This window comes from Ambystoma mexicanum, chromosome 10 (genome assembly GCF_040938575.1).
Source record: "Ambystoma mexicanum isolate Mex_15411 chromosome 10, UKY_AmexF1_1, whole genome shotgun sequence".
In the NCBI taxonomy this organism is placed as follows: domain Eukaryota; kingdom Metazoa; phylum Chordata; class Amphibia; order Caudata; family Ambystomatidae; genus Ambystoma; species Ambystoma mexicanum.
The window spans coordinates 802,049,342-802,076,500 of NC_090932.1; the positions used below are offsets into that span (position 1 = coordinate 802,049,342).

The 27,159-nt window shown below is 46.6% G+C and overlaps 1 protein-coding gene across 2 annotated transcripts in view; it reads right to left on the reverse strand.

Annotated features, from left to right (window-relative positions):
* The window catches only part of IFT80 (intraflagellar transport 80), a 1,621,792-nt gene that overhangs the window by 374,564 nt on the left and 1,220,069 nt on the right, over positions 1-27,159 (reverse strand). Inside the window, exon 15 of one of the 2 annotated variants that reach the window (XM_069618464.1) lies at positions 7,194-7,585. The exons of the other annotated variant lie outside the window; for it this stretch is intronic. Coding sequence (XP_069474565.1) covers positions 7,209-7,585 — 377 coding nt within the window. The 3' untranslated portion in view covers positions 7,194-7,208. Of the gene's footprint in view, positions 1-7,193; positions 7,586-27,159 lie in introns of those variants that run through there. 2 annotated transcript variants of the gene reach the window in all.

The window sequence follows — 27,159 nt, forward strand, 5'->3', positions numbered from 1 at the left end:
GTAATTGCACAACGTGCAACCTTGAAACCGCGACCCTGCCACCTGGGGGCTTAAAGACAGAAAACAAAACATCAAATGAGACACCCCCAAATGAACATCGCTTGGACAGGATTGCGGCAGACATGGACACGGAAAGCAGAGCTGAAAAGCTCTGCTCCTCCCTTGACGAGGAAGTGATCTGTATTGAAGACATGAAAAGCCACAAAACACCAAGACCTCTGAGACAAACTACCTTGAAGAACACAACTGCAGCCCTCGAATCAGCAAACGTCTGAGAGAAGTCGTTCTCGCCAACAAAAAAACAAAATACTCTGTTAGTTCTTTGACTATAATCTGCATAATCCAGCAAGGAAAGCGTACCTGTCCAAAAGAAAGTTCTGACAGCCCCAGCACATACCAAACAAAAAGAGGACCTACCCGCAAGAAATAAAAAAGTTACTACTGCTAGTATCACAAACCATCTGGAAGAGGGCCAAACCAAACAGGCCTCACCAAGAACAATTGAAGACTTTTTGGAGCAAAGGGACCTAATGGAGCTCAGTCAGCACCTCGAAGACTCAGAAGTCAACTCACCCTTGGAACAAGTATCGCTACCAAACCCCTCTTTTGGAAGGGCCCAAACTGTCCAAGATGATCCCCAATGCATTCTGGCATTAAATGACCGATTCAAAAACCTAGTTGGCACCAAAAATAAAGAACTAATGATCGACCCACCCCATGTCCACCCCAAGTCAACTGATAAAAATACAGTTACTTATCAGTCAAGAGCAAGAAACTCCCTCAGAGATCGCACGCCAACAAGAGAAGCGGGATCTGCACACGTCCAACGAGTGCCTACTTAAGACACAAAACCAGTCCTCGAGAGCAGAGCCTGCAAGACCCACCAGTAGAGCCACACCCCGTCATGAAGACCAGCCCAGAGAGAAAAAGGTAACTACCTTTAAAGTCAGACAATTACGGACAACAAGAAATACACGGTCTTGAACAGACGTACCGTCTTCAACCTGGTTCACAGTCTCAAAACACTTTGATCTGTAAAATCTGAAGACTTTAAAATTATAGAGCCGAGTCATGAAGGGAAAAAAGCCATTTCCCACCACGACACAACCTCTAAAACAGTAGACAACATGCTAAGCAGTTCATCTGACACTTCAAAAACAATGCTTCGAGCTGACATACCTAAATAGCCCTGAAAAATCTTTATCACGTACTGACCAGAAAAACACAACATTTAAAGAAAACTGCTCGAACCCTGACACAGAGTGTACAAATCATCCTGAAGATGGTTGTTCCTTGGCCTTTGGCGCCCCCAGAAAAAAAAAGACTGAAACGAAATTGCCTCCCCGGTCAAATCCGGACTTGGAAATTGGCCCTATCAGCCTTCAAGAAAGATCTTCTACACTTTGCAGGGCTCACAGCCCGCCTCCATCTTCCATCCAGCTTGACGCGGGCAGATGCCCAAACGGACCACGGCCAATAGTAAAAAGATCCATCACTCAGGCCATGGACGAAAGATCTTCAGCAGCTAACGAACGACTAAGTCAGCCTCAACACTTCACTCAAGGGCATGGCTCCCCAAAGTAGCCACCAACCAACCTTTCCACAGGCTGCATTGACGTTATCCCTAGGCTGCTGGAACACTCTGGGCTTCCTGCATCTGACAGTCCCCGTGGAGATAGACTTGGGCTCCTTTGACATCCTGTGCTTGCAGGAAATATGGCTGAAGGACAAACCAACCTTAGATGGCTTCGACGTAGCCTTTTCCCCGGCGCATAAAGGAGAAAAAGGCAGTCCAACTTTTGACGGCAGTACGATCAGGTAGCGGCTTACAGATCGAAAAAGTACTACTGGCAAATTCATCCGTTCTGACAGTCCTGCTTTCTTTGACGTATGAAGAAGGGACCACTGGTAACCTCCCTGTAACAAAATTGCTAATCACCAACATCTACTGGAACCCGCAAGGGATACAGACCTAATCACTACTGGAAATGGTAACGACCACAATCGACTCTGCGCACTTGGACTACCAAGGCGCACACTTGCTCATTTGTGGCGACCTAAACGCAACCTGCGGCTCTGTTGTGCCACGAATTAAACGGACAAGTGGGGCCCATGCAGAACTACGAGGCAAATCTTGGTTGAAACTGATGACATCAAGACAACTTTTCAACACAGCAACCACACTGAATGTAAGAAGCGACACCCCCTACGTGGGAGAGAGGGTTCTCAAAATCGACAATTGACTAAATATTCGTGTCGCAGTCGTTTTTACCTTTCATGACTTCAGCCAAGGTCATAAAAACATCGCAAAGCGATCATAACTTGTTGTCCATCAAATGGTCCTCAACAAACACACTAAGCTTTACTGTTCGGCAGCTGTAGAACCTGCCAGCAAAGGAAATCGCCTGAATCTGACTGTAAATAACATCAAGGAACAAACTAAATCATACAAAGGGGAAAAAACTGTGCTCAAGTCGACTACAGACCACTTTTAGAATCCTTCAGGGGCCACAAACACACACACAATAAAAAAGGCCAAGAGGGGAGGCGCCATATCCACACTACGACTCTCTCCTGGCCGCCAAACGAAACAAAGTCCATAAAGCTAAAAGGTTAGTATCTCGCCATAACACCAGAACCAACCAAGATTTGGTGAAAGATTCATCAAAGAAATACAAGTCCTGGTTAAGGTCTTATCGGCTGGCACTTTACCAATGTGACTGAGGAAATGCTGAAAGGAAAGTTAACAACTGCAACTCCAGCAAATATTTGGTACGCTGATCAGAACAACGGGCAAATCCTCAGACGATGCACTAACCAACGGCATCCCTGAACACACTTGGGTCAACATTTACTCAAACCTGTTCAAATCACCCTTCCCGCTATTAGACGACAAAGCCATAGACCAAAACTTGCCGTGGATCGACTTCCATGACAAGGAGGATATTCGGCTAACAATATCTAAACTCAAAAACTCGAGAGCACCAGGGCCGGACGGAATAACCAACATCGACCTAAAAACATCTCCAGTCAATGGTCCAGCCTAATAAGCCTCATATTCAAAAGATGCGCTGACCTCAGAAGAATTCCATCATCTTTGACCACATCAGTAATAGTACCGATTTTCAAGAAGGGTTGCAAGGACGACCCTAGGACCTTTCGCCCAATCTCTCTGCTAGATGTCATTGGCAAAGTCTATGGAACCCTGCTACTAAACAAATTCCACTCCTGGGCAAGCAACAAACCCTGTGCTGACCCACTTCAATCAGGCTTTAAGAAATCAGTAGGCACAAGCGTAAACATCATGCTTCTAAGCATCCTCAAAGCCAAGACTTTTGAAGGGGGCCCTCGCATCTTCCTGGGACTCATAGACCTCACTCAAGCATTCAACCTAGTAAACAGAACAAAGCTTTGGCAGAAGTTAGCAGACTGGCACTGCCCCTCCGGCATCCTAGGGCCACTAAAAGTCCTCCACACAAACACCAGTGTCCGAGTGCGGCTAAGCAAACGGGGCCTTCTTTCAACAGGAATACCCACTGCCAGAGGGGTAAAACAAGGCTGCCCACTTGCCCTGGCCCTTTTTCTGGCCTATATGGGAGACTACAAGCACGCCAACGCCTCGATAAAATCTTTCCCACCGTCAATTGGTCGGGAAAAGGTGCCCCGACTTTTGTACGCTGACGAGCTGATCCAACTCGGCCAAACAGCCATTGGACTACAACGCCAGTTGGACACCCTTTCCAAGTACATATCTGCCAATGACCTCGAAATAAACAAATCGAAAACCAAGATCATGATTCTGGAAAAAAGTATAAAGAATGGAGAAAAACTAAACTGGCACTTGGAGGGGAGTAGCGTCGAAAAGGTCCTGAGTTTAAATATCTGGGAGTAATGCTCGTCAGTTCCAATACAGAAAGATCGATGCAAAACACCCTGCACAAAAAAATGAGAAACCTTACCTCACAAGCCAAAATCATTGATAGGAAGTACGGGCGATTCTCCTTGCAACCAACAATAAACTTCTACAGAGCGAAAGTTATACCATCGATCACATATGGCGCAGAGGCTATGTCGGTAATTCCAAAATCCATCTGGTCCCTCCTAGAAAGTTTGTTTTGGAGAACATTACTCAACCTTCCAAAATCTACGCCAATGGTCTTGATCAGACGAGAATTTAACTTAAACTCTCTTGAGGCAATAGTCAACCGGAACACCATCATGTTTTACAGGAAAATCATCGACCCGCCTAGCCCTCCGGTCTTTTCACTAATAAAAACAGAGATGAGAAACCGACTTTGAAAAGGAATACAAAGAAAGACGTGCGGTGTGCGGCAGCTCACCCGAAGAACTGATACAAAACCAAACAAAAACCAAAAAAAGACTGGACGAAACTAATTGGATCTTGACCCTGGACAAAGCACAAAAATACAAGCTTCCATCACACCTCCTGCCAGAGGCAAGAAAACTAAACGAAACTCAGCCTTTTCTAAAAAGGCACCCACATAAAAGACTGAGACACACTCTTTTAAGGGCCCGGATAAATCTCCTCCCTTCAAACAAAATCCTGAATATAAGAGGGCTTTCATCAACAAACTGCTGCAGATTTTGTGGCGCCCCTTATGAGATCGAAATGATACATCTTTCATTGACATGCTCAGAAACCAGCCGTTTCAGAACTCCCTACTTGGCACACCATCTGGCTCCTGCATATATAGATGAACAATTTTGGTGGGCTTGTTTGATTGGTGGCAAAAGGACCTCATGGGCAATAGAAGCAGTAAAAATTCTGGATCAGATTTTCCAATTGACAGACATGCCAAACACAACGATCACGCCTCTTCCTCTTGAGGTCACGGGAAAAAAATGACAAAAATCGTTTGGACAAAACAAACCTGTCTCAGGTTCCTTCCTCGCTCGCACTTTACGGAACAAAATTCTATTAAATCAGCTTCTTCTAAAAATCGCTTTTGGCGATTAAATCTCGTAAATAAAAAAAAATTCAAAATAAAGAAATAAAATAAATAAAAATCGATGAAAACCACAGATGGGGAAATGCCCCAAATGTCACGGAGGAGCTGCAAATTTGATGCATAGGATTTAGGCGTGCCTTGTCGAGCAATTCTGGGCTCGGTTTACAGATACAGTATCTCCAAAACTCTTTACTGAGATACTCACGGATCACATGTGTTCCTTGTTTGGTAGGTTTTGTGAAATCGTTGGTGATGATCATAAACTGCTGTCAATGTGCACGATCATTACTAAGCTATGTACACTATTGCGCTGGACGAAAGCTGTTCCCCCAAATATCCATGAGTGGTTGAAGGATCTGACATGGAGCTGTGATATGGAACATAATTACTCCTTAATGGTACAACCTTGCCTTCGTCCCCGGAATACCCGATACCCATTTCAGGGGATGGGTTGTATTTGGTGTTCCATGGGGTCCGTCTGTCTGGCTAACATTTTAGACCTACTTTGTGTGTATAATACTATGGTTAATAATCACATTGTGTTTTGTTTGCTGCTGTCCAATGGGTACACTGCTTATTACTACTGTGTTGTAATGTGATGTGAACCGAACTTGAAATAAAAGTTCAAACGACAAGTATTCGACCAGTGATGATCTATTTCGATGGAGCTGTCAGTATCCATACCTCTGGCTCTGCATGGACTGCCATGAATGGTTGTATTGGAGAGGAGGCATCAGCATCTCCCTGAAACACAGTACTTGCATTAGTATGCTTCTCAATATTGGAAACATAACACACACTTGGGGTCGACGGCACAGGTACATATAAAGAGATAACCACAAATGATGCATTGTCTAAAACAATCAAGGAAAATATAAATATGCAGATTTCATCGACTTATTTCTCCGATTTCTTTACATCTGCATCATCAAAATGGGATGTTGTGATTGTAGTGGAAGCTCCGTCGTCTCCCTGAAACACAGTACTTGCATTAGTATGGTTTTCAATATTGGAAACATAACACACACTTGGGGGTCGAACGCACAGGTACATATAAAGAGATAACCACAAATGATGCATTGTTTAAAAGAATCGAGGAAAATCTAAATATGATCACAGTTTATCGACTTATTTCTCCGATTTATTTACATCGGCATCATCTAAATGGGATGTTTTGATTGTAGTGGAAGCTCTGTCGTCTCCCTGAAACACAGCACTTGCGTTAATAGGGAAGAAAGTATAGCAAATGGAATCACGTTATATGATCACGCATGTTGGAGCCGTCAGTATCCATACCTCGTGCTGCTGAAGAATATCTATGGATGTTCCAAATGTAGTGCGCGCTTCCGAAAGCTGTTGCACCGATTCGTATACGCATGGTCCTGCTTCCACTTCCCCTGGAATTACTTGAATGTCAGGCTCTGCATCAAGTGCAGGGGTTGACGCTCCATCAACTGCCTGAAACATAGTACTTGCATTAGTGAGGATTACAATAGTGAAAACATAACACACACCTGGGGTCGACAGCACAGGTACATATCAACGGCTAACCACGAATGAAACATTGTGTAGAACAATCAAACAACAAGAATTCCAGCTCTGATGATGACGCTCGATGGAGCTGTCAGTATCCATACCCCCTGCTGGTGAAGAACATCTAGAAATGTTGTAGATGTGGCAGACGCTTCAGCATCTCCCTGAAAGACAGTACTTGCATTAGTATGGATACCACTAATTATAACTGAAAACAAACACCAGTGGATGATAACTAAGGTGTATATCAATTGGAAAGCACTAACCAAACATTCGGTAAAATAATTACACGATAGAATAAAACTATTACTTGACATGCATAAAACAAGTCCTTAGCGGATTAGCCTAGTAAGATTAACTGATACGCGCTAGAAGTGGTTGATAACTGCGACCACGTCAAGGATGTAGAATGTTCTTGCTTCAGATTCAAGGGATAGTCAAGAAGTTGTAAAGGTAAATTAATGATTGATAATGAAATGCCAATATTAAAAATAGCCATGTAAGGCGACAGAATACTTGACTTGAAAAATGCTCAATACAGCACAGTTCCCTGTTCCCATATATATACATTGTGTTTGTGGGTTATGAAATCGAAAAAGAATATACTGATAAATGTTATTATTCAAAAAACTATACACTCATATCAATATCGAAATTATTACATGGGATAGAACACCTACAATATCAATTAATCCATTTGGCTACCTACACACTACCGCAAGGCCTAAAGCTAAATCCGGACACTTGACTCACCGGTGGCGGAATGTGGACGAATAGAGTGGGAATAGCGTTTTCGAGCAATTTCCGTGTCGTTTGCCGTTTATTCTTCTTTGTAACCCAAGATGTTGTGTATATGCCCAAGGAAAAGTGCCGGCTGCAGATGCGGTATCGATCACCCCTCTTGTCCTGTAAGACTTGTTGGACTCTACTTTTCAGCTCATCCAGTGGATATCGGCAATGTCTGACCCATTCTCTTATTCGATCAACAGTTTTCGGAAATACATGCATTGTAGTGCCTTCAGATTTCGCATGGGTCTTCGAAGGGCAACCGCTAATCGAACAGGCAGGCATTGTTGATAAATCTGAAAAGTAAATATCGACATTATTATACAATCTTCAAGAATAAAGATTTGATACAAAAGTAAATGAATCATACAATGATCAATGAAAGGTTTGTTTTAGTTGCATGAACTATACCAGTTCATTATGTGCGGCTTAGTATTTGCATAAGTTGCAGAAATGTATAAATGATGTGACTAAAATCTGAACATGTGACTCGTCCATTGGATGTTCTGTCTTGCAAGAGAAGGATACATGCTTACATTATAGACTGGACCCCCGAAGGATGCAATTCGATGACAATAGACACAGATGAAAATAAATAGATCTATTGATAGCATAGCAATGGAAACTCAAGTCAATAGCAATGAGACCAATGAACATAGCACTATTGTGTACTCTACTCGCAAATAGATAGAAATTAAAAAATCTGCAAAATATGACTAGGATACATGGCCTTACCTTGACCAACAAACAGTTGTATTCAGCAAGCAGAGCAGTATGTGGCAGGAGAATAGGTGGGTGGCCACAGGTAGCACACTGATGGGTTTGCTCTAAGCGGTCACAAAAGTTCACGGATAGCACGACGACAAGCAGATTAGCATAGATCTCAGTGGTTGCCAGGTAGCACGTTCAGGAGTTGACTTGCAAAGCACAAAGATGTTCTCATGAGACATATCAAGTGGTTTATAAAGTATTAGAAACAGGGGTGTGTTTGTGAATGAATGACGTATGTATGTCGTGGTGTTAGGGGGGCGGCCTGCTTCAAGGGGAGGCCTGGCTGGAGACACGGGGTGTGAGGAGGCCATGTGACCGATGGCCCCTTGGCGTGGGATACCTTTTGAAGTGTACATGTAGTTTGGCACCTTGGCCTTTCGCGCCCTCTAATACTTTAGAAACCACTTGATATGTCTCATAACTTTAAAAAAATGTTTGTGCTGGGGACTATTTTATGTTTTTTTCCAGTCAATTGGACTACACTTTATCTTGTGTTTAAACTGAACATCCCTTTTCCATTAATTGAGGCGAGGCGTGTTCAGGCTCGAGATGTTCATGTCCAATGGCCAAAACATGAATTAACTTTGTTTGGAGAATACAGCAAAGTTGCATTGGACCATTGCTACAGTGCGACCACACCACCACAAGAAGATGATATTGAATGTATTGAAGATAGCTCTGAAGTAGTTGCAGATCAATTCACACAATAGACACCCGCCAAAAAATTGCCACCCAAAAACCTGTCGACATTGTTGTGTTCTCCCATCAACGTTGAAGTAACAGGTGTCGAAATGACAGAGAATGAACCAGCCGCAGCATCCATAGACGCATCAGAACTTGATATCAGCGATATTACTTTCCAATGTGTTGAAATCTTCGCAACGTCACAGGCTGAAACAACGTTGACGCAGGATGACAGTCTAATGAAAGAGAGCAAATACATTGTATTCGACAGTTGTTTGATGGAAATTATAAGTATGCTGAAATGTGTGCATTCCGTTAGAGGGAAAATATGTGGGAAGCCATTGATTAATGTGACTCGTCAAATAAAAGGCAGTAATGTCAAAATAAATGCCGCCTGTAGATTAAATCATAGGTTCTCATGGTCTGCACAAACGATGCTGGGGAAAATGCCAGCAGGCAATCTACTGTGTGCAGCTGCATCTCTTTTTAGTGGATCCAGTTTTAGAAAGTTAGAGGCTTTCTTTCAGTTTGTGGGACTCCATTTCATTTCTAAATCGCTGTACTACATATACCAACGTGATTATCTGTTTCCGGCCATTAGTGATGCTTGGAAAATTGAACAATTGTCTCTAGTAAGTACATTCGAAGGGAAACGTTTCAGGCTAGCCGGCGATGGACAGTGCGACAGCCCTGAATTTTCTGCCAAGTACTGCACCTACCACTTTCAGCACATGGATAGTAAGAAAATTGTGAGTTTGGTGGTCGTGCAGGTAACACAATGTACATCCTCAGTGGCCATGGAGAAACTAGGATTTATAAAATCAGTGGAATATCTACAATCAAGGGGAATGCACATCAACCTCATAGCCATGGACAGACACGTTTCAATTGCCAAGACAAAGAGAGCAGTTCCCGCTTATTAATCATCAATTTGACGTATGGCATCTTGCTAAATCAATCAGTAAGAAAATCTCAGCTGCAGGAAAAAAAAAAGGGTTTGAAAGTATTTTGCAGTGGTCCCAGTCCATCACCAACCATCTTTGGCGGAGCCAAAAAACTTGTGAAGGGTCAGTGGAAATACTACTTGAAAAATGGCAGTCACTGATGCACCACTGTACCAACGTTCAGCGCTGGTCAGAAAACCTACATTTCAACCAATGTGAACATGGCCCTTTGTCCCCACAGGAGGCAAGGAAGAAGAAGTGGTTGATTCCATCTTCACCTACACACAAAGCCATTGAGAAGATTGTTTTCGACAAAACTCTATCAAGAGATTTGAGAGGACTGACAGAATTCTGTCACACAGGAGATTTGGAGGTGTTCCACAATATGTGCCTAAAGTACAGGCCAAAGCGCTTGCATTTTAGCTTTCGGGGCATGAAACATCGCACTCTACTAGCGGTCTTGGCCCATAACAGCAATGTCGGACGTGAACAATCTAGGACTAGGGGTAAAGTAAGGATGCCTTGCTACACTAAGGTGTTTTCAAAACGAAGTAAGCAATGGGTGATCAAACCAGTCTATGATGAAATGTAGTTCGACTTTGTGAAAGGCCTTATTGTTGCTGTGTTAGAGAAGCACAGATATGGAATTTTGGACGTTTCTGGCAGAGCAGTGATCCATTGCCACCGAACATTGCAACTGTGCCATGTCCACCAGAAGCACAGCTGGTTGTGAAGTACAAATCCCGGTTTAAATAATTGCAATACGATTGTCTTTTTGTAAATAAATGTTATTGTACAGTGTACCTGTAACCCAAACCCCTACCTTCACCATCATGGGTGGCGTACAAGCTGGGTGTCATCTTTGAATTCTCTCTATTCACCTCATATATGTGTGTGTATATATTTTTCTCATGTCTCATCTCATCTCATGTAAATGCTGCGCACTGCTGCGCACTGTTAACGGAGGGGAGGCTTGCGTATTGCAAATAATAAAACAAACAAACAAACAATAAATCTCACTTTTAACTCAACTCCTGTGGTACTTTATACTTTCCCTGACCTTCCGCCAAAAATTAAATGTCTCCATTTGGGGTGCAAAGCTCGCAGACAACGGGGACAAAATTGGGGTCCTTAGAACGCGCCAAGCGGGCTGTGGCATTTGGGAGAGAAGCCAGTTCGCATTTGCACATTGAGGCGCACTACACAGAGGGATTCAAAACTTCAAGTTCTCACAGATGCCTTTACTAGGGGATGTTGCAAATAAAGAATGCGAAGGACAGCGGCTTTGATTTTCAGCTTGCGCCTAGAAGAGGCCAACAAGTCGCACAGGGAGTATAAGGGTCTATTGTTTTTTGACTTTGAGACAGGGACCATGCCAAAAGAACTTCATTTGAAGGGGGTGCGCAATAACGTAAGAGACGATAAGGCAGAAAATTCAGAAACTATAGTTCAGTATACGAAAAATCGTTGTCAAGAGCACGGTCCGTTTTACAGACTGCATTACGCAGACAATGGAAATTTCAAATATAATGTGAGTAAATCTTTAGACGCTTTTATACCGGAATGAAGAATTAATGAATGGATGCATGAATAAATGAATGAATGAAGAGCTAGGAAAAGCAAGGAAAAAGTGTTCGTAGTGGGCACATGGGCATGCAGGTCCACTGGTCTCACCGATCTCGGTCCTTGGACAACCACTTTTTCCCTGCACTGCCTACCTGCACTACGGGACTGTCTCTGTATCCTTTAGGCCCTTTCTCCCGGCATTTACCTTGCACTTGCCACCAGCTGGCCCTATTATTTATCTTGTATTCTACTAACCATGTACAGCACTTTTACCCCCCTCCTCTCCCCTTCCCCATGCACGATCTGAAAGACACCTGGCCTAGTAGGATCGTTGTCTGTCTGCCCTTGTTCCCCCCCTGCCTCATCGCTCCTTGTAACACTTGTGTATAGGCGTGTTACAAATGCCATGCCATATATATCATATCATTCCACACGCATGTAGACTAACTGTCGTTTCTCATTGTGTGTTGGCCTCGATTTATTTTATTACTTTTCGCATTGATTTTAGAGCCGAACATACTCCATTGAACTATCCTTGCAAGCAAATAGTTTCTGATCGGCCCTAATAAATAAAATGAGTAATATTAATGAAGATCGGCTGGCGAGACTAATTATAATTTCTTTGTTTTCATAACAGGTATTTGCTCCCCTTCTGCTACTGTCATCGGTTTGAGACACCGGCAGACGGATTCTTCAATAGACACCTGCAGCTTCGTGTGAACAACTGGAGCACGTTAACCATAATATGGGACGATCACCAAGGGCCCACATGCCCTTACGCTGTACTGGTGGCTAGAAGCAACATATCAACCTTTACGATGGACTAGTGCCTAGTTGATGTAACAGCCTTGCGGTTCACCGTGCTTCCAAAGAGCTTCTTTTAACGAAAAGCAACACCCTGTGTACCATTGCGGATACAGATAAAAGAAAATAAATGGCTTTCGGAGTTCATATGGCAATTGCTGAATATGGTCTAAACATTTAATGTCAAATAAATGTACTTTACCAAATGTACCGTGTTGCTGTTTGATTTTAAAGTACAGTTTCATATTCCGAATTGTGGCGGGCTGTGTTGTGAGATGGTCTGTGTTGGTTTCCGGGTTCTGTGTGGAGTCGCGTAGAAGACGACTCGGCGCGTTTGCCTACGCAGCACAGTAACGTCACGGAGAGAGGCGGAGAATATGAATGTTTTGATGATGTCAGGCTCAGGGGCGGGGGAATTGATTTAGTGCCGCAGAAGCAGGTCAGCCAGGGCGATGCGGCAAGTGATAGGATTATCACAAAATGGCGGCTCCCTGGTGCCCGTTTTCGCATGCGTTTAATGGAGGAAAACTCGGGTAAGGTCCATAGGAAGGTTTTCTAAAATCGAGCCACTTAAGCTTAAAAAAACATGGCCGACCCGTAGGGACAATAAACATTTTTACTGGACCATGCCTTTAAGTGTTTTCCATAGTGGTAGGGCTAGTTAGCAGGATAGGATTCGGTCTAAAGAGCTTTAATTTGGACTTTAGCATCTACCCGTAGCTTTTCTTTTGATAGGTAGGGAACTTCCCTCATAAAAATGAACCAAGTACTTACCCCTGGTAATTTTCTTTTGACTGGATGTTCCTCCCACATATTCCTCATCTTTGTTATACTCCGATATCCTGCTTGCAGCTCAGAAACATTTCTCACCAGAGGGAGCTGTGCGTCACCATCAACCTTGTGTCCCTCGAGAGTCGGCGTCCTCCTCGAGTATGACGTTGACGCTGGTATACATGCCATACACTGCACCAGTTGCACCAGTTTGTGTTTTTCCTCTCAACAGCACAGGAGTCTCGAAGAGGAGATTACTTGAGCGTTAACGGACAGGAAGGTGTAAACCACAGAAACTCCTTCTTGACAGAGGGGGAAGGATGGGAGTGCGATGAGGAATACGTGGGAGAAACATCCGGTCGAAACAACATTACCTGGGGTAAGTCATTTTTCTTTGAATGGTTTGTGTCCTCCCACATATTCCTCATCTTTGATATTTTCTGATAGTAGCGTGTTGTAGGAGGTGGCAAAGAAGAGTTTGATTTTTATTTCATTTTGGTTTATGCTGTGTAACACAGCCTTTCCAAATCTGAATTCCCAGCCCGAAAGGGAATCTAAACAGTAATATTTCGCAAATGTATGCACAGAAGACCAGGTGGCAGCATTGCAGAGGTCTTGTAGTGGTAGCCCTTTCTGGGGGGCTGAAGAAGTGGCTACCCCTCTGGTTGAGTGGGCCGATAGACCTTCGGGAACCTCTTCCCGGCCAGGTTATAACATTCATATATATATAGCATGATCCACCGAGACAGCATTTGTTTAGTGACCGCTTGTCCCATTCTGTAGCCCGCATAGCCAACAAAATGTTGGCCGTCCACTCATATCTTAGAAATCCTGTTGCTATAAAAGCTCAAGGCGCTTCTAAGGTCAAGCCTGTGTAATCTCTCCTCCTCTTAAAATGGATGAGGAGGAGGGTAGAAAGCCGGTAAGACAATCTTTTGTGTGAAATTAAATTCAGACACTATTTTTGGCAGAAAAGAGGGACGAACCCTCAAAACTACCTTGTCCTTATGAAAGACTGTGAATGGTGGTTTAGAAAAGGCCTGAAGCTCGCTCACTCTGCGAGCAGAAGTAATGGCCGCTAACAATACAGTTTTCAAAGACAACATCCTAAGTGGACAAGAATATAATGGCTCAAATGGAGAACCCATCAGGAAGCTTAAAACTAGGTTGAGATCCCAGACCGGAACAATAAAAGGAACGGGTGGGAAGATGTTGGTCAACCCTTTCAGAAATTGGATGACTATAGGAATCCTGAAGTAGGAACCTTGTTCTAGAAAGCGCTTGAAAATGGACAGCGCAACCAGATAGCTTTTGGCTGTAGCAACCTGTAGCCCCTGATGGGGTTAAATGTAGTAGAAAAGACAAAACCAATGGTGTGTCACAAGTAAATGGATCAATTCCTTTATCTCTACACCAGCTGAAAAATGTGTTCCAACGGCAGCGGAAGGTCCCAATCTTTGTACCTCAACCTCTCAGAAACCATGCGTCGAGATTGAGGGTCCTGATCTCTGGATAAAGAATGCGGCCTCCCTCTTGCGAGAGAAGGTGCTCTCTTTATGGAAGATGAATTCGCGGGCAGAGACATTTCCAGAAGTTCCGGGTACCACATCGCCCTGGCCCAGTCCGGGGCAATCAGGATCATGGATTTCCGAAATGTTCGTAGCCTCCTGAGAACATGAGGAATGACCGGGACTGGTGGAAACGCATACAGAAGTGGAAATTCTCAGTCCACAATGAATGCGTCCCCTAGGGCTCCTCTCGGGGGAAATTCCCTGGAGCAGAACTGTTCGCACTTCTGAATTTGCATGTTTTGCTTTCAGTGACATACTCCCTGCGGAGAAAACTTTCTTTCCCATGTCATCGAGCCTTTTATCCTCCCTGTCCGGGGGGACTGGGATAGCAAGCTCCCTTATATGCAGCAGTAGCTGATTGCACACAAGGCTTTGTGGACTTGGATGTTTCGAAAGAAAATCTGGATCCATTGATTAGGGTCTGTATTTTGTGTGAAATCCTTGTGAACTGCAGGGATGGTATCTGGATTTTTCTCTAGAACTCTATTCCCCACTGCTTTATGGCAGGGAAGGACTGGGTCCTTAGGAGGTCCCCTGTCCAAAATATCCATATGGTCATCCTGTTCATATTCAACAGATCTTCCCCATCCAAGGTATTCAATAACCTTTGCCATTACTGATCTATAAGATGCATCAGCATGACCTGAACCTTCTGGAGTGCCAATGTCAACCGCGGGAAAGGTGTATAGACCACTGGCATCCTGCAGGGTGTCCCCAGAGTTTCACTTTTTAGATTCTTGGAATATCAGATCCTCTGGAATCCCAGGAATGCCACATTCCCTACCAAAACTGTAAATAGGGATTTCTTCCTCCACCTCTTTCTCATAAACAGAGGCCATGGACTTCAAAAAGTCTTGTTTCCCCTAAGGCGGTAGAGTTTAGTCCTCTGACGTTGAGGGAAACAAATCTCACGGTGTGATGTTCCCTGACGGGAAGTGAGGCCACTGCTGGATCTGGATGGGAGGGGGGGGTGGGATGAGTGTGGATCAGCCATCATTTTGAAGAGTCCATAGCTGTGTACCCTCCTGCTCTTGGAATTTTAACCCAGGACTCCAACGGGAGGGCTGAGCTTTAACCAAAGGGGGGGGGGGGGGTCGATCTTGTGGGTCCGGCACCACCCCAGGCCAACTGGGCCAAACAACTGCTCTCAGCCAACACGACTGGAACCAGGAACAAGAGCTGTGCATAATTCCAAGGACTCATTGGTGGATTGTTCCTTGGAAATGGGCATGAACCATGGAGGGGGGCAAGGGGGGAGCGCTGCAACGACTGTAGAGGTTAATCTGTTTTCTCGTGAGCGGCGAAGCTCCTTCAGGGCGGAAGAAGGTCCCGGGTGAGAGGGAAGAGCAGAGTTTTGCAGACTGGAGTCATGGGCAGATAAGGAGCATCGGGGTATGTGGATTAAGCCTCAAGCCTTTTGGAGTCTGACGCTCCTGCCCACGTGCCCCTCCTGTGATGGTTTATCTTTTCCTTCCATAACTTGGGACTCTCGGCCATGCAGTCTGCCTAGCTTTCAGTGGGGAGACAGGCCCCTTGTCAACAGCACTTTCTGAAGCTGGAGGCGTGGATCCTCCGGGCGAGGTTGGATGCATGATCTTTTCCGCATATTCGAGGTGGCTGATTTTCTGTAAGGTGCCTTTGTAGGAGAACTGTAGGGCTGTCGGAAAGAGCCATCTATATCGGATCCGGTGGTCCTGAAGGAAGAGAGTCAGAAGCCAAAGGGCCCTCCTCTTATTAGAAGAGAGAGGTCCTGATAGATCTGGAGGAGAGAGCCTTGGAAGAATAATTCGACCCAGGAGCGGCTGATTGTCGAAAAGGCTTACTTTGTGGTAAAAAAGTGCACCCTCGTTATAACATCGGGGGAAGGGGGGAATCTGATTCCACCCCACAACTCGGGCGCAACCTGTGGGTGCGGTCTAGAAGGAGCTGAGATTTGTCCAGCTGTGGAAGCAAAGACTGGAAGAGGTCTCCCACGTATTCCGTCAGGTCTTTGTCTGGGACTGAGGTTGGAATCCCTCGGATCTGCAGGTTATTGCGTCAGGCCCTGTTTTCAAGGTCTTCCTGTTTAAATTCCAGGATTTCACATTTGTCTTGTAGGGATCTGATCGAGCGTTGGATTTCCCCCAGGGCGGCCGAGTGGTCTTGGGATCGATCTTCGACCTCCCCCAGTCTTTGTTCTGCCTCCGTTACCCTTTGATCAGTGTGTTCTAGTTTTGTAGTAAGTTCGGTCACACATTACCTGAATTCTGATTTAATGAAAGCCAGGATGTCGTCCCTGGTCGCGAAGGTCCCCCTGTCATCCGGGGACTTCTGCGGAGTTAACTTGGGGGGGGTCTTGTTTCTTTCCTTTGTCAGCCAACAGTAGCATTGTGGCTATGTCCGGGTTCTTACTTGGTTTTAGCTGCTTTGCCATGGCGTCCTCTATAGGTGGATGGAAAGGCACAGTGACTCCTGGAGAGGAATAGGGTAAATAGGCTATTGTCCAGGTCTTGGTTTGAAGTGATTAGCTTGTGTGAGGCTCCACCGACTCCAGCCTCCGTTCTATAGTTGGTGTGGTTGATGGGGCAGCTGGCGGGGGAGGAGTCCTTCTCTTCTTTAGGTCGTGGGTGAGGTTGACGTGCCCCCTTGGACAGAAATGGAGAAGAGGGGGCTGAGGTGTGGGCTGGGGCGCCCCAAGAAATGAAAGAGGGGGTGGGGGAGCAGAGCGACTACTCGAGTGGGGTAGGAGAAAGTGTTGCTTCCTGATGGAACTTCCCCAAATTTGTTTGTGTGCGCCGACTTTGCTTTAGTTGATGAGGGACTCTGGTGGCATTAAGGGTCCCATTGATGATGATGTAGCACGGCTCTGTGCTATGTTGGGTTAATGGGGCCCCCCGAGCGGGGCCTGGGCGTTTTCTGCCCCAAGCGGTCGACAGATTCACCCACTTCATGCAGGTGGAGGCAGGCGCAAGGAGGGGCTCCTCTTCTTCCCTCACCAATCTGCGTCTCCGGCTCCCCCTCTGCCGAGTCCCCCGCCTCAGGGCCTTGATCGGCCTCAGAAGTTTCCCTTCCACGGGCCGCAGGGTCGGGCCCAGCCTTGGTGTCCCCAGTCCCAGTGCTGCCGTACCCCGGGCTGGAAATGCGGGCGGGGCGTGTCCACACTGCCAAAAGCACCTCGAGATGGCCGGGGCGCCCCAGGAATGGGAGCGAGAGACAGAGGATAGTGTAGCTTCAGGAGTAAAACAAAAGGGGGGGAAAGCCAGAGCACCCTGGTTCATTCGTTCATCCACCAGGGATCTATGAAACAGCGATTCACTGCATTTGCCTCGGGGGAGGGAGTAAAGTCCTTTCAGCACTCCTCTTTGCCAGCTCAGCCCGCAGGGCCAGGCTCGCACCACTGCTACGAGATGGGGCCCACCTCTTCAGGGAGGGGGGGAGAGAAAGTAACCCAGATGGGTCCATGGGTCCGATGGGCAGTCTGTGCCGCAGGAGGCCATTGGTGTTGCATGGGGGAAGTTCGGGGTGCTCGATCCTCGTGAGGCTGCCGGATGGGATAATTTAATGTTGCTAGGGGTCCATAGGGTCAGGAGAGCTTTTCCGTTCCCCTGCAGTCCGTGCACTCTGTTCCCCGATGCGCCACTGGGTACCTTACCAGAACGACCAGTCCCAAGGTCGTGGGACTCCGACTCGGGGCGAGAGTGCAGGCAGGGGAGGGCGGGCAGATGCTGCAGGGTGACACCGTGGGTCCACTCATCAGGCACCCGGCTGGATGGATCTTCTGGAGCAGGGTGGTGTCGATGGTGCCCGGAGGGCACACAGCCGGTGAACCGTTTCAGTTCGGCTCAACAGAGCCGAGGTCTCATACTCTCCTCACTTCTCCCGCAGGTGTCTCCGGACTTTGCCCACCTTTTTGATTTATACAGCAGAGAGGCCACAGAGTGGACCCAGCTCGTACTCGGTCTCCCCAGGGCCCCAGCCTCTTATTAATGCTCCGGCAGCAGCCCTAGATCTTCATAAGCCCCCACAGGCAATTTAATTGCAGGATGGTTAGCCAAAACCTCAAATATTCGGAATGCAACGGGCACCCCACGGAGGCCATCAGGAGATCAGGAGCGCTCCAGGCCACGCCCTCGATTCCTTTTCTTTTAATAAAAGCCTTGAAACATGATTCGCCATCATCCGAGTACTTGTTCTGGTTTCGCCACACTTTAAGCAGACCCTGCCTAAGTGCCTTCTGTATTTCAGAGTGCTGCGAGCTGTCCACTTCTGCTCTATAGAGGCGTATCCCTGTGCTGGACATTTATCAGGCAGCTACATGGGCCTCCCTCACATGTTTGCCAAGATGTATCATGTGGATTCACTGTCAGGGCAGGATGCTTGTTTTGGTCGACCAGTGCACCAGAGCTTTCTAGCGTAGGTGATGTTCTCACTCTCCTCCCACCTCCAGGTTCTCTGTCTGGGTCTTATAAAAATGGGTTTGGCCAGTAGCATATCAAGCGGCTCAGTGATCATCAGCCCTAAAAGCTGCATAACCATTGCTCCCAATAGTTTTTAACTATTAGTAATTAATAGTTAGTTAGGATGGTGGTCCTTTAGAGGAGAAGTGGGTAATCTCCCACCTTGAAGAACGATAGAGAAGAGTGGAGGAGCACCCAGACGCTGGCCGCTCAGAAATAAACGCTCACCATAAATGGAAGGGATGACCACTGGTAGGAGCGTCAAACAAATATTGTCAGCCAAAAGAAAAACTGAATGGGTGCACATAGGTGGGGAGTGGATACATTCCAAATAAAACAAGCAAAAGATCTTAGACAGGACTCCAGAGAAACCAGAGCAAACCAAGCTCTGAGAGAAAGGCCTTCAGAGAATCCAGAGAAAGGTCCAAGATAGGCCTTCAGAAAAACTAGAGCAAAATAAGGTTTGAGGAAAAGACTGCAAGAGAATCCAGGGAAATGTCTGAAATCCAGAGCAACCCAAGATCCAAGAGGGAGACCTTCACAGAAGTAAGAGACACGTCCCAGAAAGACCTCCCGTGAATCAAGTTAACCAGAAGACCACCAGAGAAACAAAGAGTACTGCAAGGTATAGACAGACACATAATCGAACTGTGAGCACCTTAGAGGATGACACCTAAGGAAGTAACCTTCGAACTACCAACAGACCCTTCACTAGATCTGACTGATGGAGGCACTCTAATATGCCAAAAACAGCAATTTCGCCAAAATGTAGGTGGGGAGCAGGCTCCTTCTAAAGACTGAAATGCCAGTAGCGGAAAAGCAAAACATAGAGAGTATCTCAGACAGTGCTGAGTACATAAAACCAATTAGTATCCCTTTCACTAATACACATACCTGAACTATGGAAAACAGAAATGACCTAAGAGGATGAAATAAGTGGACAATTCGCCAAGGGTGGGGATCCGTGACGGACTGCATGGGGATGAGAAAAAGTGCAATACAAGGGGCACTCAAAGGCGGCATGAGGGCGCAACAAACTAAATGGGTGTTGGACATAGGCAAATAATATTACAGTAGGTATAGCTTGGAAAGTGATACATGAACAAGTCCAGGTTTGAAATGAGTTCCAGGAACAGGAGACAGGATAGCATCACAGAAAGGTTCACTATTGGGCTAAAGAGGGCTACATTTCTAAACCGTGGGTCAGTTTCAGAAGAAACAAAACCAAGGAATAACCTACAGCTTTCATAGGTAAAAAGGGCATGGTTATAACCAGAGCAAAGAAAAAGTCCAGTTACAAAAGTGGGAAGGTTCAAGCCAAAAACAGAATTCAGAATAAATGAAGCCGAGGCCACCAAGTAGGGAAAACAGAATTGAGAACAGCCAGACAGAAGCATATTGGACTCACCAGTGTTGTTTAGCGAGGAGCTGGTGGCAGACGGCAACAAAAAGCAATCCTTCAAGTCGTAGTGTTGGCATCGCATGTGCACTGGGTACATAGGTCCTGGGGTTTATGGTCCAGTTGGCAAGTTTCCCCAGAAACCATGGTGAATGATTTAAAGATCCAGACGGTCCAGGGAATTTCCCTTTCTGGTTGCAATCCCCGACTGGTTCGGATGCTCTTGGCCACTTCATTTGGAACTTTGTGTCATTAGCATAGTGTGACCAGAAGAGGACATAGATTTGTTAATCCTGCAGTAAGGACTTCCCTTCTAAGAACCTGGGTCTCTGCGGAAATGGATTACGCCACTCTGTGTTGGCCAATCCTTGACACTGTTTACATAGAAACTCCCTTTTTGTCCTTAGAGTTTTCCTATAGGTGATCACACTCAACCCAACCTTGCTTTAATAGGGAGATAAAATGAATATTGAGATCATCATTCCTTGACACACTCAGATTGGTGCATGATCATAGGAGCCATTCATTTTAACAGATAAAATTGTATTAAATCATTCACTGCAAACAATATAGCTAAACGTGCAACCCTACATTTATTTACTAAATCTATATAGAATAAATGAAAATAATCGGTGGTAGGCAGTTGTTGTGCTACAGTGGAGAGTGTTTATCAAGTGTAGGGATATTAAAGTGGACACTAATTGATGTTCACTGAACCCAACCTTGCAACCAATCTTTGATAAAGAGATAAAAATCAGATGAGATCTCTCTCTGCCCTAATTTCTCAACACCCTCACAAGTGGTGTCAGATGTGGGATGTAGGGTACAACTACAATGGCACCCACCCACAATGCCACTACAACATTACGGGTAAAACTATGTGACCTGTGGTAGGTCAGAAGGTGAAGACGGACTATAAGATGTCATGATCAACTTGCTTTTATTTAAATAACAAAGAATCCTAGTCTATGAGATGCCCTAACAAAACTAAACTAGGTTTCTTGGCGTAAGATGTGAAGTCCAAACTTAATAGTCTGTCCTCCGTCAAAACTAGCCTACGCTGACCCTACCACTATTAATACATAAAATACCAGGAGAATGCCTGTGGGATGATTCTCAGCACAGGTCTCTTCAATATATTATTAAACAAGGGTGTGGATGCCCTCTACTGAGAACAAACATGGGTCAGATACCCTGTCCTATGGAATTTCTCTCACTCAGGAGGGTCTACAACCAAGTATTAGCTCACTGCACCCTTCACAGAAAAAAAACGAAAAAATATCTTCATGGTGATCCAGGTTCTCTTAGTCCAGGCTCTCCCTCCTTCACAACTGGTTGGGAAAGCCTGCATTCACAGGCGGGCCGGAAAAGCTGGCTGAAAAAGATAGCTGTCACTTTAAGAGTTTTAGAAGTGGAAGGGCCTACGTCATGCGTGCGTCCTTCCGCGTACCAGGCCCACACCTTACCCTCATGTCACCAACGGTCCACACCCAGTTCCTGTGGTTCCGCTGAAGCGGTAGAATTTTAAGTACATGCGTACTGCAGGGGATGGCTGGGTTGGTGGGTGTTGTGAAGGAGGGAGTGCCTTGACAGAGAACCTGAATCACCATGAAGGTAATTTTTAATTGCTTTGTCGTCCTGGCTCTCCCTCCTTCCCAACTGGTTGGGACCAGACCTAAAAAGCCTTTGAATAAGCAAGGGTGGAAGAGACAGCATGCACAGGATTCAGGCAAACAAGTTGCAGAAAACCACTTGGCGGAATTTTGCATAATTTTTAGACGATGTGTCTATAGCATAGTGCTTGCAAAAGGCAAGCTGGGTAGCCCAGGTAGCTGCTTTACAGTGTGTACAATGGGAATGTGCCTGGTAAAGGCTACAGATGCAGACTTGGCTCTAGTAGAATGAGCCTGAAGTCTCTGCAGAGTCGCAAGCCCTTTGAGGTCGTAAGCCTTGGAGAAACCAGGAGATGGACCACCATAGGTAACAAAGAGCTAATATGCTTTTTGAAATGGTCTGGTCCTTTCAAGGTAGAATTTTAAAGTTCTTACTACATCTAGATTATGCAATTTCTCTTCTGCTGCAGACACATGCGATCTAGGATGAAAAAAAAGGAAGACATATTTCCTGGTTTAAGTAAAAATCACAAACCACCTCAGGCAGAAAGGAAGGAACCGTACGCATGACAATTTTGTCTTTATGGAACACAATATATGGCTCCTTCGAGGAAAGAGCTTGGAGCTCCCCATTTCTTCTAGCCAAAGTAATGGTCACTAAGAAGGCTGATTTCCAGTTCTGAATTCTAAATCGCATGATCCGATAGGCTCAAATGGTTTTGGATTAGGGCTGCTAAGACCACATTGAGATCCCACTTTGGTGGAGGTTCACAAAAAGGGGGATGTAAACTTAAAAGGCCCTCGAAGGGCCTTTTAATGGCCTTGCTAGAAAGAGAAAAAGACTTATGCTCTCTATTCAGGTAAGCACTGATAGCTGATAAGTAATGTTTGCACGTGTCTACCTTGATACCGGTAGAAACAAGATAAGACATGAAGGACATGACGTTATCAATGCAGGCCTTTAGAGGGTTAAGGTTTTGTTCTAAGGTCCAGTGAAAGAAACAAAACCATTGGCTACAATATTCCTTCTGGGTGGTGGATTTCCTAGAGGCCAACATAATAGCAATGATTATTTGTTCTGACAAATACAAGTGGAAGAAGGCAAGCTTCTCAGAAGTCAACCCTTCAAGTTGAGCAATTGAGGGGAGGGGTGAAGACCCTGCCCCTTCTGTTGAATCAAAAGATCTCTTGAAAGTGGAAGATCTAAACGGGGATACCCCGCTAACTCCAGAAGATCTGGAAAACAAATCAGATCGGGGCTACTAGAATCATTGTCAGGTTGTGTGCCATTTCGATTTCAGCAACATTTTGTGAATCAATGTAAGAGGTGGGAAGGCATAAAGTGCTAGAGTTGACCAATCCAGATGTAGAGCATCTCCCAGAGACCGAGGACCCTGACCTTGCCTTGACGCAAATTGCGGACAAAGAGTGTTGTGTTGATTGGCAAAGAGGTCTACTGATGGATGGCCCCACTTCTGAAATATCATGTGTGTGACTGATGGTTTCAGCTCCCATTCGTGCGGAGCGGACTGTAACCTGCTTAGTTTGTCCGCCAGGATGTACTTCTTGCCCTCGAGATGGGACGCCAACAAGACAATGTGATTTTGAATGGCCAAATACCAAATTGGTTCTGCTAGGAGACACAGGGGGCGGGAGCGAGTCCACTCCCTGCATGTTGATATTAAACATTGCAGTGGTATTGTCCGTTACAAATTTCACCACTTGTCCTTGAAGTGAGGGAAGAAAAGATTTTAGAGCGCAAAATATGGCTCTTAGTTCCATGACATTTATATGGTCCTTCCTTTCCTGGGAGGACCAAAGACCGTGAGCTGATCGGCTTTGACAATGGGCTCCCCAACCATACTCTGAAGAGTCTGTTATTATGACTATTTGGTGAGGGGGAGGATTGAACGGGAGATCCCGTTAGCAGAGTCTCTGGGTAGTTCCACCAGTGCAGAGACTCTTGGACTAAGGTCTGGAATTTAGATCTTTGTTTCCTGGGGATCTGGGAGCTGATTCCAGCTGAGAGCAAGATACCACCGAGTCGTTCTCATATGGAGCTTTGCAAACGGAACTAGGTTTATGCAAGAGGCCATGAGACCCAAGAGCTTTTGAAACCACCAAGCTGTTAGTGACTGGTGAGTGGAGAACCGAACGATGTTTTGTTTAATTGGTTCCACTCTTTCCAAGGGTGGAAAGACTTTGTGCAGAGTAGTGTCTATAACTGTTCCTAAGAACTGGATCCCTTGCGAAGGACTGAGTTGGGATTTTGTCACATTTATGGAGAACCCCAGGCTGAACAGAGTATGGCAAGTAATTTGCAACTTTTGGAGCAATACCTCCGGAGACTGGGCTTTAAGAAGCCAGCCGTCTAGGTAGGGATATAGATGGACTGTCTGCAACCGAAGGAAGGCTGCCATTGACCCCAGAATTTTTGTGAAAACCCTGGGGGCAGAATTTAGCCCAAAGGGTAGACATGTGAACTGGTAGTGAGACTTTGCTTTTGTGAATCTCAGAAACTGACGGTGGGGTTTGTAGATGGGGATGTGAAAATATGCATCCTGTATGTCTACCAATGCCATCAAATTGTGTGGATGTAGTGAAGCCAGAATCTGAGGGATGGTTATCATATGGAAAGTATCCAGAGACAGAAATTGGTTGAGGTCTGAAAGGTCCAGAATTTGACGGATTCCGCCCGATTTCTTTGGGATCAAGAAGCAACGTGAGAAAAATTCCTAACCTTTTTCCTCTTGGGGAACCAATTCTATTGCTCCTAGAAGAAAGTTTTTGAATCTCTTCCAAGAGCTCCGGGAATGATTTTTGGAGCTTTGGAGGAGAGGAAGGTGGAGTAGCCGGAAGGCAATGAGGTACCCATGTTGAATAATATTTAGAACCCAGTCCTCTTGAGTAACGGTTTTCCAAAAAGGGAGGAAGTTGGAAAGCCTTCCTACTACCAGGAATGTATGCTCCTGGGCGATGGTTGGAGCGGAAGGTAAGTACATGCCCGGAGGAAAGTCAAATGCACTTCCTCTGCGGGGGGCGCTGTTGTGCGCCGAACAAGATGGCCGCCTGAAACATGAGCTCCGTGGCAGGCAGATCACTCGATCCTGATCTTGTGCATTTACGATCTACAACTTGTACCAGGCTGCTGCAATTCGCAAGCTGCTGGATCAGGGATCATCTGGTCCGAATCCCGAATAAAAACGGCGCCGGGAACCCTGTGATCGGGAACTGCCGTGACCATCCCCCATCGCCCGCGCATCTGCGCGCCGAAATCCGGCACTCGAGGAGAATCAGACGGTCCAGGCCCCGGAACCGAGACACCCCGCCACCTCTGTGGAGGCCCGTGTGGTGGTGGCACACCTCTGCGGGGACGACTGGGAGCGAACCACGCGGTTGCTTAGGCCGTACAGCGCCGGCGCAGAGCACCGCAGATATTAGAACTGTAACCGCTGTGAGCCTCGTATGCTGGACCTGCGCCCGCGCTGGGCGGCTCCTACTCAGGCCCTCATCGACTCCTACATCGGCCTTCATCCTGCTGTCCCCCTCACTGGGCCCTCCCCCTTCAACGAGACTTCAGCGCCCGGTGGTAGAGCAGAGGCACACCAAAGCACGCCGGGTGCTGGGCTCCCCCGGTGGCGTGGACTAGATTGCCGGACCCTTGGCGGCCGCAAGGTACATGGGGGATGGGGATGCTGCTAACCCCTGGCCATCTCGAAGCAGAGATAAGGACAAATTGCTGCGCTGCTCCGCGGGGGTCACCAAATACCCGCACCCAATAGAGGACGCCCTGGACCAGCTTGCTCCCGCCGAGTGACTTGCTGAGGCCCGGCCCCTGCCCCGGCTCACCACGCAGGGTGCCCCTCCAGCCCCGTACGGAGTGATCGCACCAACATCATCCTGCACCCTCTCAGCGCGGCGCAGCCCGCACTAGATTCTTATCTGCACCAGGAGGGGCCCGTACCCCTGGTGGCCTGGCCGCAGCCTGCTGGTTACCCTGGCTGGTGCCCCTTACACTGGCTGAGATCCCCGGTAGTCCCCTGCCCCGTGCTGGATACCCTACGACACCCGAAGCTCTGCCCTGACAATGCTCCTCCTCCTTCCAGGGCGCTGCTTGGGTTGTACCCTGCCGACCTTTGCCATCGAGGCCGCCTGCCTGGATCCCCTGGGGGCTGTACCTCGTTGGTCCTGTCCGTTGGGGTGAGGGGTACCATCAGCTCTCCCTCATCTCTCCTGCGTCGCATCACCGCCACAATGACTAAAGGGACTGGGAAAAAACAGAGCTCCATGAACATGTTCACGAAGACTCCGGTCAGTTCTGCTGAGGAGGTCTCCGAGCAGACCCCTGCCACTATCTCATCCCTTGCTACCTCAGAATCTCAGAACATGATGGACTTTATCCGTGAGGGGTTTTTTTTTTAATATTTTTATTTTATTTTGAAGCCAAACAAACACACTACAACGGTTTCAATACATAAAAAAACATCATTAGACCAACACATTTTCATTAGAACTCCCCAACACCCCCCCCCCCACCCTTGAACTAGAGCCGGTTCTCACGTGTCATTTACAGGAGCATCATCGGGTGGCACAATACTTAAGCAGGCATCATCTAAGTCCTCTGTTCCGTTGTTACCCTGGTGAGGGTTTGCCATAGAGGCCACCAATTGCCGCCAGCAAGGGCCCTACTTCCTCCTCGCCCCCCCTAGTGACCGCTTCAAACCAGACTACAGATTCAGCTTCCGCCCACCTCAAGAGGTCCGCCCACCATAGCTCCACCCTAGGACTGTGGGCCGCCTTGCAGCCCATGGCAATCCTGCGCTTGGCCAAAACACAAGCCAAGTCCTTCATCTTGCTTGTGTGTTTTGAATGTAGGGGTCTAGGAAAAAACCCCAGCATGCATGACCAGGCCGATTCCACATCCAGCACCACTCCCCCACCAGCCAGTTTCGTCTTAACCTCATCCCAAAATCTGTGCACTTCCGGGCAAGCCCAAAACATGTGTAGCAACCCCGCATCCACCTCCCCACACCTGGGGCATTGCTGCGTAGCTGGTCCCCCAAACTTTGCAATTTTCCCGGGAGTCAGATACGCCCTGTGGGTAACGTACAATTGAAGTTGGAATCTCGCGTTCCGGGACACCTTTTTATGGTACCTCTGGGCCCACTCCCATTGCCCGTCTGTCATGGGTCCTCCCACCTCCTCTTCCCAATCTTGTCTCAATTGAAGCAAATCCTTCCCTGCCCTTGCTTGCAGGAGCTCGTATATCCTCGATATTTCGTGCCCGCCCTTCGATACATCATACATAGTT